We start from the raw sequence: 17,095 nt of genomic DNA on the forward strand, positions 1-17,095 counted from the left end.
TTTCATTAATTCTATTGTATTTGATTCACTAGAAGTGAATCCAGTCCACACTCAAGGGAAGGTGATTATACAAAGATATGAATGCCAGGCTATAGGGCTCATTGAGGTCCATCAAAGAGGCTGCCTCCCTTAGTCAGGCCATTCTTCTCTTGTCTGAGGATCTTTTCTGACCTCAGGAAAAGAGGAGTTGCTTATCTGAGTCTTTCCCAATAATTATTCTATTCTTAGCACCTAAGCTTTAATCTATGATAGCATATCTAGGGTCATTTAGTATTGAATTATGTAATGTTCTGCATCCTGACCCTATTAAAGTTGTAGGAAAGCATACACTACAGTCTTTTATCAGGATAAATACAGAGCTCAAATGAGATACAGGATACAAGTATAGCAAATATGTTCTCAATTATTTGAATAAATAATGTATAAAATTTACTCAAAGCGTAGTTTTCAGTTAGATGCTATATTAAAACCTCAACATGTAAATATACAATGTGCCATGTATAGTAAGGATTCAAAAATATTTGTTAAATACACTTGCTTATATATTTCTGTGAATGAATTAATTTAGTGATTTAGAGTTCCTGTACCTATGGTGGAATAAAATTGTTATCAGTTAGATTTTGCCATCTTAAAGTTCTAAATAAAAGCAAAAATAATAATATATATTGATGTTCATAGGAATTCCTTTATTATCAGAGTTGGAGAGACTAAAAGAATACTTTTTTAAAACTTATTTATTTATTTATTTATCTTTGGCTGCGTTGGGTCTTCGTTGCTGCGCACAGCTTTCTCTAGTTGTAGCAAGCAGGGGCTAATCTTTGTTGCAGTGCAGGGGCTTCTCATTTGTGGTGGCTTCTCTTGTTGCAGAGCACAGGCTCTAAGCGCATGGGCTTCAGTAGTTGTGGCTCATTGGCTTAGTAGTTTTGGCTCACGGGCTCTAGAGTGCAGGCTCAGTAGTTGTGGCGCATAGGCTTAGTTGCTCCTTGGCATGTGGGATCTTCCCGGACCAGGGCTCGAACCCATGTCCCCTGCATTGGCAGGCGGATTCTTAACCACTGTGCCACCAGGGAAGTCCCTAAAAGAATACTTGATGCAGTCTTTAGAAGTTTATTTTTTTATTTTTATTTTTTTAAATATTTATTTATTTTTTATTAGTTTCTGCTTTATAACAAAGTGAATCAGTCATACATACACATAGAAGTTTATTTTGAATTTGAAAATAAAAGTTAATAAAACTATTTATCAACTTAGTGATTTGGGAGGCTGGCTGAGAAGTTAGTTCCATGTATCACCGTTTATATCAAAATTAATTCCAGATAAATTAAAGATTTAAACGTAAAAAAAAAGACAAACATAAAATTACATGAAGAAAGTATATGTGAATGTTTGTGTACTCTGAAGAGGTGAAAATCTTTCTAACATGACATCAAACCCATCAAACCCAGAAGCTATAATAGAAGAATTTGACTATACTGAAATTATATATTTCTGTATGGTGAAAAGTAGGCAAAAAACATTACCATAAAGTCGGAAGCCATTATGGGAAAAAAAAAATTTACCATGTATAAAAGGAAATGTTCTAATTCCTCTAACTGAAAAAGAGCTTTTATGGTTCAGTAAAAAAAACAAATGATACTTGTATAGGCAGGCAATTCAAAGAAAAGTATATATAATTAATACATAGTTAAAAAGGCAAAACATGGATAAAAAGTTACCGCATGTATTAAAATGATGCTACATATATTTAAAAGGTATCACATATACTAAAAGTCATTTATAGGGGCTTCCCTGGTAGCACAGTGGTTAAGAATCCGCCTGCCAATGCAGGGAACATGGGTTTGAGCCCTGGGCTGGGAAGATCCCACATGCCATGGAGCAACTAAGCCTGCACTCTAGAGGCCGCGAGTCACAACTACTGAGCCTGTGTGCCACAACTACTGAAGCCTGCATGCCTAGAGCCTGTGCTCTGCAACAAGAGAAGCCACCGCCATAAGAAGGCCGTGCACTGCAACAAAGAGTAGCCCCTGCTCGTTGCAACTAGAGAAAGCCCGCGTGCAGCAACAAAGACCCAATGCAGCCAAAAATAAATAAGTAAATAAATTTATTTTTTAAAAAGTCATTTATGTATTAAAAAGGTGATACCAAGTGAAAATACATGTATAAAAATATATCAATTTGGGGGAAGTATAGTTGCTTTACAATATTATATTAGTTTCAGTTGTACAGCATAGTGATTCAGTATTTTTACAGATTATACTCCATTAAAAGCTATTACAAAATAATGGCTATAATTCCCTGTGCTATACAATATATTCTTGTTGCATATCTATTTTATACATAGTAGTTTGTATCTCAATTCCATACCCCTTTCTTGCCTCTCTCTCTCCCCTCTCCTCACTGGTAACCACTAAGATACCAATTTTTTAAATGCAAAAAAAAGTGTTTGCTTACTTCTAAGAATGACAAACATTTAGAAGACTGATGACACCCATTCTTGGAACAGTATTGTGGTAATAGTTATCTTGCTGATAGCAGTGAAACTTGGTAAAAACCTTTTAGAGCTTTATTGTAGTGACATGGAAAGATGCTTAAATATAAAGAGGAAGAAAAAGAAAGTTCAAAACATAGGATGTACACTGAAAAAAATATGTGAGACCTTAGCTAACAGTTAACATTGATTTTCTCTGAATGGGGGGGGTCAATATTTTATGTTACCTATTGCTACAATTTATAATTAAAATATATTACCTTTGTAATTAGAAAAAAAGTAACATTTTTAAAAGGCAACTTTACAATTTCTTTTTACAGGAGATTACATGCTTGATACAAAGCCAAAAGAAATTTCAGAAATTCAACGTTTAAACTATGAGCAGGTAATAGATACAATTTTTGTTATATTAAGATAGTTAATTTTTACTTACGGACATATTCATTGGTCTCTATCAGTGGCTTTTCTTTTTTTTTTTTTTTTGAATTTTTGAATTTTATTTATTTTTTATACAGCAGGTTCTTATTAGTTATCTATTTTATACATATTAGTGTATATATGTCAATCCCAATCTCCCAATTCATCACACCACCACCACACCACCCCCCCACCACTTTCCCCCCTTGGTGTCCATACGTTTGTTCTCTACATCTGTGTCTCTATTTCTGCCTTTGAAACCAGTTCATCTGTACCATTCTTTTTTTTTTTTTTTTTTTTTTTTTTTTTTTTTTTTTGCGGTACGCGGGCCTCTCACTGTTGTGGCCTCTCCCGTTGCGGAGCACAGGCTTCGGACATGCAGGCTCAGCAGCCATGGCTCACGGGCCCAGCCGCTCCGTGGCATGTGGGATCTTCCCGGACTGGGGCACGAACCCGTGTCCCCTGCATCGGCAGGCGGACTCTCAACCACTGCGCCACCAGGGAAACCCTGTACCATTCTTATAGGTTCCACATATATGCATTAATATACGATATTTCTTTTTCTCTTTCCGACTTACTTCACTCTGTATGACAGTCTCTAGATCCATCCACGTCTCTACAAATGACCCAATTTTGTTCCTTTTTATGGCTGAGTAATATTCCATTGTATATATACATACCATATCTTCTTTATCCATTCGTCTGTCGATGGGCATTTAGGTTGCTTCCATGACCTGGCTATTGTAAATAGTGCTGCAATGAACATTGGGGTGCATGTGTCTTTTGAATTATGGTTTTCTCTGGGTATATGCCCAATAGTGGGATTGCTGGGTCATATGGTAATTCTGTTTTTAGTTTTTTAAGGAACCTCCATTATGTTCTCCATAGTGGCTGTATCAATTTACATTCCCACCAACAGTACAAGAGGATTCCCTTTTCTCCACACCCTCTCCAGCATCTGTTGTTTGTAGATTTTCTGATGATGCCCATTCTAATTGGTGTGAGGTGATACCTCATTGTAGTTTTAATTTGCATTTCTCTAATAATTAGTGATGTTGAGCAGCTTTTCATGTGCTTCTTGGCCATCTGTATGTCTTCTTTGGAAAAATGTCTATTTAGGTCTTCTGCCCATTTTTTGATTGGGTTGTTTGTTTTTTTAATATTGATCTACATGAGCTGTTTATATATTTTGGAGATTAATCCTTTGTCCGTTGATTCGTTTGCAAATATTTTCTCCCATTCTGAAGGTTGTTTTTTGTCTTGTTTGTGGTTTGCTTTGCTTTGCAAAGCTCTTACGTCTCATTATTTTTATTTATAAGTCTGTTTTATTATTTATTTATAAGTCTGTTTATTTTTATTTCCGTTATTCTAGGAGGTGGATCAAAAAAGATCTTGCCGTGATTTATGTCAAAGAGTGTTCTTCCTATGTTTTCCTCTAAGACTTTTATAGTGTCTGGCCTTACATTTAGGTCTTTAATCCATTTTGAGTTTATTTTTGTGTATGGTGTTAGGGAGTGTTCTAATTTCATTCTTTTACATGTAGCCGTCCAGTTTTCCCAGTACCACTTATTGAAGAGACTGTCTTTTCTCCATTGTACATCCTGGCCTGCTGTGTCATAGATTAGTTGACCATAGGTGCGTGGGTTTATCTTTGGGCTTTCTATCCTGTTCCATTGATCTATATTTCTGTTTTTGTTCCAGTACCATATTGTCTTGATTACTGTAGCTTTGTAGTATAGTCTGAAGCCAGGGAGTCTGATTCCTCCAGCTCCATTTTTTTCCCTCAAGACTGCTTTGGCTATTCGGAGTCTTTTGTGTCTCCATACAAATTTTAAGTTTTTTGTTCTAGTTCTGTAAAAAATGCCATTGGTGATTTGATAGGGATTGCATTGAATCTGTAGATTGCTTTGGGTAGTATAGTCATTTTAACAATATTGATTCTTCCAGTCCAAGAACATGGTATATCTCTCCATCTGTTTATGTCATCTTTTTTAAAAAAAATTTCTTTTATATATCAGGTTCTTATTGGTTATCCATTTTATACATATTAGTGTATATATGTCAATCCCAACTGCTTTTGCTGCATCCCATAGGTTTTGGATCATCATGTTTTCATTGTAATTTGTCTGTAGATATTTTTTGATTTCCTCTTTAATTTCTTCAGTGATCTCTTAGTTATTTAGTAACGTATTGTTTACGTTTACTCCATGTGTTTGTGTTTTTTATGGTTTCTTTTGCTGTAATTGATTTCTAATCTCATAGCATTGTGGTCGGAAAAGATGCTTGATATGATTTCAATTTTCTTAAATGTACCAAGGCTTGATTTGTGACCCACAATGTGATCGATCCTGGAGAATGTTCCATGTGCACTTGAGAAGAAAGTGTAATCTGCTATTTTTGGATGGAATGTCCTATAAATATCAATTAAATCTATCTGGTCCATTGTGTCATTTAAAGCTTGTGTTTCTTTATTAATTTTCTGTCGGGATGATCTGTCCATTGGTGTAAGTGAGCTGTTAAAAGTCCCCCACTATTATTGTGTTACTGTCGATTTCCTCTTTTATAGCTGTTAGCAGTTGCCTTATGTACTGAGGTGCTCCTGTGTTGGGTGCATATATATTTACAATTGTTATATCTTCTTCTCGGATCGATCCCTTGATCATTATGTAGTGTCCTTCCTTGTCTCTTGTAACATTCTTATTTTAAAGTCTATTTTATCTGATATAAGTATTGCTACTCCAGCTTTCTTTTGATTTCCATTTGCATGGAATATCTTTTTCCATCCCCTCACTTTCAGTCTGTATGTGTTCCTAGGTCTGAAGTGGGTCTCTTGTAGACAGCATATATGTGGGTCTTGTTTTTGTATCCATTCAGCATGCCTGTGTCTTTTGGTTGGAGCATTTAATCCATTCATGTTTAAGGTAATTATTGATATGTATGCTCCTATTACCACTTTCTTAATTGTTTGGGGTTTGTTTTTGTAGGTCCTTTTCTTCTCTTGTGTTTCCCACGTAGAGAAGTTCCTTTAGCATTTGTTGTAGAGCTGGTTTGGTGGTGCTGAATTCTCCTAGCTTTTGCTTGTCTGTAAAGCTTTTGATTTCTCCATTGAATCTGGATGTGATCCTTGCCAGGTAGAGTAATGTTGGTTGTATGTTCTTCCCTTTCATCACTTTAAATATATTGTTTCACTCCCTTCTGGCTTGTGGAGTTTCTGCTGAGAAATCAGCTGTTAACCTTATGGGAGTTCCCTTGTGTGTTATTTGTCCTTTTTCCCTTGTTGCTTTCAATAATTTTTCTTTGTCTTTAATTTTTGTCAGTTTGATTACTATGTGTGTCAGCGTGTTTCTCCTTGGGTTTATCCTGCCTGGGACTTAATGCACTTCCTGTACTTGGGTGGCTATTTCCTTTCACATGTTAGGGAAGTTTTTGACTATAATCTCTTCACATATTTTTTTGCGTCCTTTCTCTCTCTCTTCTCCTACTGGGACCCCTATAATGCAAATGTTGTTGCATTCAATGTTGTCCCAGAGGTCCCTTAGGCTGTCTTCATTTCTTTTCATTCTTTTTTCTTTATTCTGTTCCACGGCAGTGAATTCCACCATTCTGTCTTCCAGCCCACTTATCCGTTCTTCTGCCTCAGTTATTCTGCTATTGATTCCTTCTAGTGTATTTTTTGTTTCAGTTATTGTATTCTTCATCTGTTTGTTTGTTCTTTAACTTTTCTAGGTGTTTGTTCTTTAATTCTTCTAGGCCTTTGTTAAACATTTCTTGCATCTTCTCGATCTTTGCCTCCATTCTTTTCCCGAGGTCCTGGATCATCTTCACTATCATTATTCTGAATTCTTTTTCTGGAAGGTTGCCTGTCTCCACTTCATTTAGTTGTTTTTCTGTGGTTTTATCTTGTTCCTTCATCTGGTACAAAGTCCTCTGCCTTTTCATTTTATCTGTCTTTCTGTGAATGTGGTTTTCCTTCCACAGGCTGCAGAATTGTAGTTCTTCTTGCTCTGCTGTCTGCCCTCTAGTGGATGAGGCTATCTAAGAGGCTTGTGCAAGTTTTCTGATGGGAGGGACTGGTGGTGGGTAGAGCTGGCTGTTGCACTAGTAGGCAGAGCTCAGTAAAACTTTAATCTGCTTGTCTGCTGATGGGTGAGGCTGGGTTCCCTCCATGTTGGTTGTTTGGCCTGAGGCGACCCAGCACTGGAGCCTACCCGGCTCTTTGGTGAGGCTAATGGCAGACTCTGGGAGGGCTCACGCCAAGGAGTACTTCCCAGAATTTATGCTGCCAGTGTCCCTGTCCCCACAGTAAGCCACAGCCACCCCCCGCCTCTGCAGGAGACCCTCCAACACTAGCAGGTAGGTCTGGTTCAGTCTCCTGTGGGGTCACTGCTCCTTCCCCTGGGTCCCGATGTGCACACTACTTTGTGTGTGCCCTCCAAGAGTGGAGTCTCTCTTTCCCCTGTCCTGTCAAAGTCCTGCAATCAAATCCCGCTAGCCTTCAAAGCCTGATTCTCTAGGAATTCCTCCTACTGTTTCTGGACCCCCAGGTTGGGAAGCCTGATGTGGGGCTCAGAACCTTCACTGCACTGGGTGGACTTCTGTGATATAAGTGTTCTCCAGTTTGTGAGTCACCCACCCAGCAGTTATGGGATTTGATTTTATTGTGATTGTACCCCTCCTACCGTCTCATTGTGGCTTCTCCTTTGTCTTTGGAGATGGGGTATCTTTTTTGGTGAGTTCCAGTGTCTTCCTGTCCATGATTGTCCAGCAGTTGGTTGTGGTTCCGGTGCTCTTGCAAGAGGGAGTCTCAGTGGCTTTTTGGGCATATTCTTTGTTTTCTCTTTTTACACCCTTTTAAAAATGTAAAAACCATTCTTAGCTCACAGCCTTATTTGACCCACAGGCCATACTTTGCTGATCTCTCTTTTATGTGAATCTATATGCAATGTAGAATGAAACATAGATGTCGTTCTACACGCCTATGTAGAATGATAACTTGGTATTTTCCTTGAAAAAAATTGACTTTCAAGTGAATTTGTTATTGATTTATCTTTCCTCATTTGTATATATTTTATAATTAAATTATATGTAGGAAACAATTCAGCAAATGATGTCTGGGGTATGTCATTAGGACTAAATCTGCTGTTTCATAGTTTCAATGTGTCTACATTGCTTGGCATGTTCTTTAGAGATACTATTCTGTAATATAGGAGGTGACCACTGGGCTCAAAATTATTGGAGCTTAAGAAAGCAAGCAGAGCTTCATTTTCTTCAGTATTCTTCCTTTGTTTGACAATGGAAGGCAAGAAGAAATCAGGTTCTTACAGTGGGAGAAGTATCAGGCAGGGAAGAAACAGACATCATTGGAACCTTTATGTTTACTTTCAAAGGAACCCTTACTACATACTTTCAACAGTATCCAAATGGCAAAAAGAAAACAAAATTCATTTTGGTATTGCAAAATTTCTTGAATTTGAATGTTCAAATAACCTAGTCCTAATAAAATGGAAAAGCCAGTATGTTGCATTGCATCCCTGTGTAAGGTAGGATATCCATAGCTAAAGCCAAATAGATATGCTAAATCATTTAAATTCTATTGGAATTTGTAGCTTAAAGCAAGGATTTCCATTTTTCACAATGGAAACTTCTTTTCAAATGAAATCTTAGGCTAACCTTCAATATATAAAACCAGTAAATATTTTATAAGTATAAAGTGTTATGGTTAAATTTATATAATTTATTTATCAAATTTGTATCATTTCTTATTGAAATCAGCAAGGCTATTATGATTAATACAAAAACTTGAAATTAGAAATTATGGATCATAGTTGCAGTTTCACATTAACCTCAAAATTCATTTTACTTCTGTTGCACAGTCTTGAGAAAATCTTATTTATTTATTTATTTATTAACATCTTTATTTGACGTATAATTGCTTTACAATGTTGTCTTAGTTTCTGCTGTATGACGAAGTGAATCAGCTATATGTATACATATATCCCCATATCCCCTCCCTCTTGCGTCTCCCTCCCGCCCTCCCTATCCCACCTTTCTAGGTGGTCACAAAGCACCAAGTTGATCTCCCTGTGCTATGCAGCTGCTTCCCACCAGCTATCTATTTTACATTTGGTAGTGTATATATGTCAGTGCTACTCTCTCACTTCGTCCCAGGTTACCCTTCCCCCTCCCCATGTCCTCAAGTCCATTCTCTACGTCTGCCTCTTTATTCCTGTCCTGCTCCTAGGTTCATCAGAACCATATTCTTTTATTCCATATATATGTGTTACCATATGGTAGTTGATTTTTGAGAAAATCTTGAGTGATGAGTATTTGCAAATGATATCAACACTTTGTTTCAAGTCTGTCTTGCAGTCTCAGGATATGTTTCCATTAAGGTTATCTAGACTCTTGGAAAATGATTGGAAGTAAAGTTTTGCTTCAAAGTTGAAACAGACACTAACAACCACTTGCATTTCTTATAAACATGTCAGACAGAAAGTACCCTGCATTTAAAATAAGCTCTAAAACTATTTATAAGGTATTGTGATTGCATTACCATTAGTTTTTTTTTTTAAATTTTTATTTATGGCTGCGTTGGGTCTTCGTTTCTGTGTGAGGGCTTTCTCTAGTTGTAGCAAGTGGGGGCTACTCTTCATCGTGGTGCGCAGGCCTCTCACTATCGCAGCCTCTCTTGTTGTGGAGCACAGGCTCTAGACGCGCAGGCTCAGTAGTTGTGGCTCACGGGCCTAGTTGCTCTGCGGCATGTGGGATCCTCCCAGACCAGGGCTCGAACCCGTGTCCCCTGCATTGGCAGGCAGATTCTCAACCACTGCACCACCAGGGAAGCCCCTACCATTAGTTTTGAGAATAGTATGTACCAAGCTGATAAGACTGAGTCTAAGCTGGTGTTTAATGTTCCACAGGTGTGATGTAACAAGGTTCTTTTTGTGTAGTTTTGTGTGAGCAGAAATGTTTAAGCCTAAATTTTAGAAAGACCAATGCAGAGCTGCAGTCTTCCTAATTAAGAACCCTTTTACCAGAAAGCATAATATGAACAAAGAGTGTATTTTTTTCCGTTTTGCTTAATGATGACAACACAAGAAAATACTGTGTGTGTGTGTGTGTGTGTGTTTGTGACAGGTTTTTATATGACTGCAAATATATTTTTAAAATATATCTTATATTTAAATTTAAAATTTCACCACGTTAACTGTACCTTTAAGAAAAATTTTAAGAAAAAGTTGAACTACTGGCTTAAAGGAGTAGTAATCCTTTCTTGTAAGCACCCATTTGGATTCAGGAACAAGATGGCAAAATACTCTTTTTAACTCTTTGTTTATAAATTTGTTTATTTTTATCAGTTTTATTTATGGAGATTATTAATTGTATTAACTTAGTTATTTTAACATTATATAATCTATTAAAAATGTAGAAGATACATAAAGGTATAAGCTTGAGTCCAGGAGCTGTTAGAAATGATACTTCCCCCTGAAGGAAACTAGATGACTGGCAACTAAGAATTTAACAGATAGCAGAAAAAAATCAGTAGTATCAATAGTAGAACTATAATCCTACAGTGGCTCATTATTGTTACTATTTTCTCACATTCATCATTGTTATGGCTTTAGGAAAAGTTTTAAAACACTGAAAGGAAAAAAATGTGAGCTGATTGTTTTTTTTTTCTTTTTTTTTTTTTGCGGTACGCGGGCCTCTCACTGTTGTGGCCTCTCCCGTTGTGGAGCACAGGCTCTGGACGTGCAGGCTCAGCGGCCATGGCTCACGGGCCCAGCCGCTCCACGGCATGTGGGATCTTCCCGGACCGGGGCACGAACCCATGTCCCCTGCATCGGCAGGCGGACTCTCAACCACTGCGCCACCAGGGAAGCCCGAGCTGATTGTTTTCAAGGGTTCAACTTTTAGGAAGACTGAGAAAATATATTGTTTTAGGGGAATATAGTTATTAGAGGTGAAACTGACAAAATCCAAAGAGTATATAACAGTGTTATCCTGTTATAAATTCTTCATTCATAAATTTAAAACATTTGAATAATTTGTTTTCAGTCTGTATAGTCTCTTAGCATGGAATTTTATAAGTTATTTGGTAAAACAGAACTTTGTTATTATGACCTAAATTTGTCCTTCTCAGATTTCAGTGAGAGTCCCTAATTTTAATATAACAGGATTTATTTCATGTTCACCCTTTCTACTATAAGGTATAGTAGAGTTAGAGTTAGAGTTATAGTAGAGTATACAGTTATAGTAGAGTATAGTTCACCCTTTCTACTATAGCCTATAAGTAGGGTATAGTCTACTCCTGTTTTATATCTTTAGTATGTAGCACAGTGTCTGATTAACAGTAGGGATTCAATAAAATTTTATCAAATTTTATATATTGGTTTTTATTTGTTCCTCTAAATTATGTCCATATTTAATATATTAAAACGTTTAGAAAAACATGTTTTAAAATAGTCTTCATTACACACTTACATGACCATGTTTATTGAGAAAACTGATGTGGACAGAACGACTCTTTAATTTGACCAACAAGTCTTTGTGATCCAGCCTCTTTCTCTCAGACTTCATCTCCTACCATTTACATTGATACATAATTATTACCCAAAGTCCATAGTTTACATTAGGGTTCACTCTTGGTGTTTATACATTCTTTGGGTTTTGAGAAATGTATAATGACAGGTATCCACCATTATAGTATCCTACAGAATAGTTTTCACTGCTGTAAAAATCCTCAGTGCTCTGCCAGTACATCCCTCCCTCCTCCTAACCCCTGGCAACCACTGATCTTTTTTACTGTCTCCATCGTTTTGCCTTTTCCCACTGTGTCATTTGGAATCATACAATATATTTCAGATTGGCTTCTTTCACTTAGTAATGTACATGTAAATTTTCTCCATGTCTGTTCATGGCTTGATAGCTCATTTCTTTTTCTTTCTTTCTTTTTTTAAAATTGTGGTTAAAAAACATAATATAAAATTTACTCTCTTAACCATTTTTAAGTGTATAGTTTTGTCGTGTTAACTGTATTTATATTCTTGTGTAACATCTCTAGGACATTTTCATCTTGTAAAACTAAAATTCTTTACTCGTTGAACAACTGTCCAGATCTCCCTCCCTCCAGCTCCTGACAACTACCATTCTACTTTCTATTTCCATGATTTTGACTACTCTAGATATCTCACATAAGTGGAGTCATACAGTATTTGTTCTTTTGCAGCAGCTTATTTCACTCAGCATAATGTCCTCAAGTTTCATCCATGTTGTAGCATGTAATAGTATTTCCTTTTTTTTAAGGCTGAATAATATTCCATTGTATATGTACACTATGTTCCCTTTATGCATTTATCTGTTAATGGACATTTGAGCTGCTTCCACCTCTTGGCTGTTGTGAATAATGCTGCAGTGAATATGGGTGTACACATATCTCTTCAAGATGATGCTTTAAATTCTTTCAATTCTTTTAAGAATATACCTAGAAGTGGGAGAGGCCTTCCTCTTTGACTAGAAATTTTGTCTTTGGACTTCCTGGTCTAAAAACAGGTCCCTCACCCCTCTCACTCTGTACATACTTATCCTGTTCAATTTTTCTTACTAATGCTTGACTTTTTAATTTATGTATTTGTCTCTCATAGTAGAATGTTAGTTCCATGAGATTAGGAACTTTGTTTTATCCACTATTTTATCATTAGAACTCATACTAGTGCCTGGCACATAGTAGGTACTTAATAATAAAAATGGAAGGGATGAATAAATTGGATAAAATGGAAAATTTGTAGTAAATGTGCCTGCATTTAAATATCTTTTTTGTTGTTGTTTGATTTTCCTCATTTTTTCTCTTCCCCTTTCTATTTTCAGAATATGAGTGATGCTATGGCAGTACTGCACAAACTACAGACAGGCTTGGATGTAAATGTAAAATTCACTGGTGTTCGAGTGTTTGAATATACACCAGAATGCATAGTATTTGATCTTCTTGATATTCCTCTGTACCATGGATGGCTAGTGGACCCTCAGGTAAGTAGAAGATCTTAAATTATATGAACACAAATATAGTAAAAATCCATTAATTTGGCAAATTAATCTAGATTTATATTTTCTGATACTTATGTTTTTGTGCTTTTACATGAAATTAGCCACATTGTGAGGTTAGGAGCACAGTGCTCCAGACTGCTAAATCTGCCCAAGACTTCTGACTATAATTTCTTGGAGTTAGAGGCCAACTACAAAGCTGAGTCCACATCCTCACCAACACTTGTTATTGTCTATCTTTTTGATTACAGCCATCCTAGTAGGTGTAAAGTTGTATCTCATTGTGGATTTGTTTGCATTTCTCTAATGACTAATGATGTTGATCATCTTTTCATGTGCTTATGAGCCATTTGTATATATTCTTTAGAGAAATATCTGCAAATCTCTTGCCCATTTTTAATTGGGCTATTTGTCTTTTTGTTACTGGGTTCTAAGAGTTCTTTGTATATTTATAATATATAAAGTATGTAAGTATAGAGTATATAGTTTTAGTGCTTAATTTAGGAGTATGATCCATTTTGAGTTGATTTGTGTATATGGTTTGGGGAAGGGATCCAACGTTATTCTTCTGCATGTGGATAATCAGTTGTACCAGCCCCATTTGTTGAAAAGGTTATTCTTCCCCCCAGTGAATTGCCTTGGCAGTCAGAGTGATCTTTGTAAAATTAACCCTCCCCTTTATCTCTGCGCCCTACTCTTTTCCTTAAAAGCCTCCAGTGTAACTAAAATAAGATACACAATCTTTTTTTTTTTTTTTTTTTTTTTTTACTTTTTATTGGCGTATAGTTGAGTTACAATGTTGTGTTGGTTTCAGGTGTAAAGCAAAGTGAATCAGTTATACATGTACATATATCCACTCTTTTTTAGATTCTTTTCCCATATAGGCCATTAGAGAGTACTGAGTAGAGTTCCCTGTGCTATACAGTAGGTCATTATTAGTTATCTATTTTATATATAGTAGTGTGTATATGTCAATCCCAACCTCCCAATTTAACCCTCCCCCCACTTTGCCCCCTGGTAACCATAAGTCTGTTTTCTACATCTGTGACTCTATTTCTGTTTATTTTTAATTTTATTATTTATTTATTTTTGGCTGTGTTGAGTCTTCATTGCTGTGTGTGGTCTTTCTCTAGTTATGGCAAGTCGGGGCTACTCTCTGTTCCCATGCACAGGCTTCTCATTGCAGTGGCTTCTCTTGTTGTGGAGCACGGGCTGTAGGTGTGCAGGCTTCAGTAGCACGCAGGCCCTAGAGCACGCAGGCTTCAGTAGTTGTGGCGCACGGGCTCAGTAGTTGTGGCTTGCAGGCTCCAGAACACAGGCTCAGTAGTTGTGGTGCACGGGCTTAGTTGCTCCATGGCATGTGGGGTCTTCCCAGACCAGGGCTTGAACCCGTGTCCCCTGCATTGGCAGGCGAATTCTTAACCACTGCACTACCAGGGAAGTCCTTTATTTCTATTTTGTAAATAAGTGCATTTGTACCATTTTTTTAGATACCACATATAAGCGACATCATACGATATATATCTTTATCTGACTTACTTCAGTCAGTATGACAATCTCTGGGTCCATCCATGTTGCTGCAAATGGCATTATTTCGTTCTTTAAAATAAGATACAAAATCTTTATTAGAGTTTTTTTTTGTTTTTTTTTAAAAGAAGATGTTGGGGGTAGGAGTTTATTAATTAATTTATTTATTTTTGCTGTGTTGGGTCTTCGTTTCTGTGCGAGGGCTTTCTCTAGTTGTGGCAAGCGGGGGCCACTCTTCATCGCAGCGTGCGGGCCTTTCACTATCGCGGCCTCTCTTGTTGCGGAGCACAGGCTCCAGATGTGCAGGCTCAGTAGTTGTGGCTCACGGGCCTAGTTGCTCTGCGGCATGTGGGATCCTCCCAGACCAGGGCTCGAACCCATATCCCCTGCATTAGCAGGCAGATTCTCAACCACTGTGCCACCAGGGAAGCCCCTGTATTAGAGTTTTTATGATATACTGCGTGATCTAGACTCTGCCTCCTGTCAAACTTCACCTCATATAATTCTCCCACCTTTTTACTACCCTCCAACAACACCAGCTGCCTTTCTGTCTTTCAGACATACCAAGCTCATTTCTAGCTCGGGTTTTTATACTAGCTGATTGGCCACTGTGGAGCACTGTTTTACTACCCTAACACATTGTTCTCCCAGATCTCCCCATTTCTACTTCCTCATTATTCAGGTCTTAGGTCAGATATCACCTTGTTAGAGAGGCCTTCCCTTGTTGAAATTAGTCACCCTCTTTTCCCCCAGTCATTATCTAGAATTATTATTTATTTATTTACTTGGTTGACTCTCATCTCCCAGTAGAGTGTATGTTTTTGGGTTTTTTTAATTGATTAATTTATTTATTTCATTTATTATTATTATTTTTTTGGCTGCGTTGGGTCTTCATTGCTGTGCATGGGCTTTCTCTAGTTGCGGCAAGCAGGGGCTACTCTTTGTTGCGGTGCGCAGACTTCTCATTGTGGTGGCTTCTCTTGTTGTGGAGCATGGGCTCTAGGCATGCGGGCTTCAGTAGTTGTGGCATGCAGGCTCAGTAGTTGTGGCTCACGGGCTCTAGAGCACAGGCTTAGTAGTTGTGGTGCACAGGCTTAGTTGCTCTGCAGCATGTGGGATCTTCCTGGACCAGGGATCGAACCCATGTCCCCTGCACTGGCAGGCGGATTCTTAACCACTGCGCCACCAGGGAAGTCTGAGTGTATGTTTTATAAGAGATGGGCTCTTATTTCTCATTGTTAAGAACAGTGCCTGGAACATAGTAGGTTCTCAATAGATATTAACTGATGGAATGAAACATGCATGCATTACCTATAGGGGAGGAGAGATCATAATAGCAAGGATTTGGTAGTGTTTCTTCATCCCTGTCATTTGGTAAAGGTAACTGGTATTCTGGGCAGTGAAAGGGTGGCTTACTATAAGCAGGGCATCTGTATTTTTTTTTGGCACTCTGTCTCTGAGAACATCACTGAAAAGTCTAAACATGTCCAGCATCTGAAACCTCCAAGGTGAGTCATGTTGGATCCTGGCAGATGGCAATGCCAGGTAGCCTAGATTCTTGAGGAGGATGAACTTTTGACCTAAGGAACTTAAGCCTGAGTTCTTAAAAACTGGACTCAGATCATCCCTCTGACTGTATATGTAGCTACATATTGCCTGGCAAACAGTTGAATTCATATGCTTAAAGAAAAATAGGTACTCCAATATAGGACAGAAAATTTTCATCAGACTTTTCTGGTCTACACAGTGGTTTTAAAACTCTTGGGCCTGAGAGCTGTGCTTTTTATCTATTTACTTGTTTTGTGACAGAAGGATTCTGATGCTGAGAAAGAAAAAAGAACAAGGCAAAATTTGAAATCCATAGGTCTCTATGAAATATCTCAAAACTGGCTAGTTCTTTGTATTATGATTATGTGTACTGCAAATAATTATTTTGCAAGTCATTCTCTGGATGGTGGGCGGGCACCATAGTTCAGCCACGGGAAGGTGTTTCTCCATTATTAATTGATAATTAACTCTTTGAGAGCAGCGTTGGGGCCTTCCCTGGTGGCGCAGTGGTTAAGAATCTGCCTGCCAGTGCAGGGGACATGGGTTCAAGCCCCGGTCCAGGAAGATCCCACATGCAGCGGAGCAACTAAGCTCACAAGCCACAACTACTGAAGCCCACATGCCTAGAGCCTGTGCTCTGCAACAAGAGAAGCCACCAAAATCAGAAGCCCGGGTACCACAACAAAGAGTAACCCCCACTCGCCACAACTAGAGAAAGCCCACGTGCAGCAACAAAGACCCAACTCAGTTAAAACTAATTAATTAATTAATTAACTAATTAATTTTTTAAAAAAGAGCAGCATTGGAAGTCAGATGACAGTGGAAATCATACATTCAATGTGCTGAAAGAAGACAAATGCTAACCTATTTCCTATTCCCAGAAAAATTATCTTTCAAAAATGGAGAGAAATAAAGTCACTTTTAGATTAATTAAGATAGTTTCTTGCCAGCAGACTATCATTAATGGAAAGTCTACGCAAGTATTTTGTAAAGAAGGAAAGTGATCCCAGATGGAAGAGTGAATAGAGAGAAAATAACATGATAAATATAAACAATTGTTGACTGTATTAAATA

General features: G+C 37.6%; 1 protein-coding gene across 2 annotated transcripts in view; it reads left to right on the forward strand.

Moving 5' to 3' along the window:
• MINDY2 (MINDY lysine 48 deubiquitinase 2) overlaps positions 1-17,095 on the forward strand; it is a gene marked incomplete at its 5' end in the record, with an annotated part of 82,469 nt that overhangs the window by 24,248 nt on the left and 41,126 nt on the right. For both annotated transcript variants that reach the window (XM_079699893.1, XM_079699894.1), the window contains 2 exons: positions 2,809-2,873; positions 12,773-12,931. In XM_079699893.1, the coding sequence (XP_079556019.1) occupies positions 2,809-2,873; positions 12,773-12,931 (224 nt within the window). The remainder of the gene's footprint in view (positions 1-2,808; positions 2,874-12,772; positions 12,932-17,095) is intronic.

This window comes from Hyperoodon ampullatus, assembly GCF_949752795.1.
Source record: "Hyperoodon ampullatus genome assembly, chromosome: 3".
In the NCBI taxonomy this organism is placed as follows: domain Eukaryota; kingdom Metazoa; phylum Chordata; class Mammalia; order Artiodactyla; family Ziphiidae; genus Hyperoodon; species Hyperoodon ampullatus.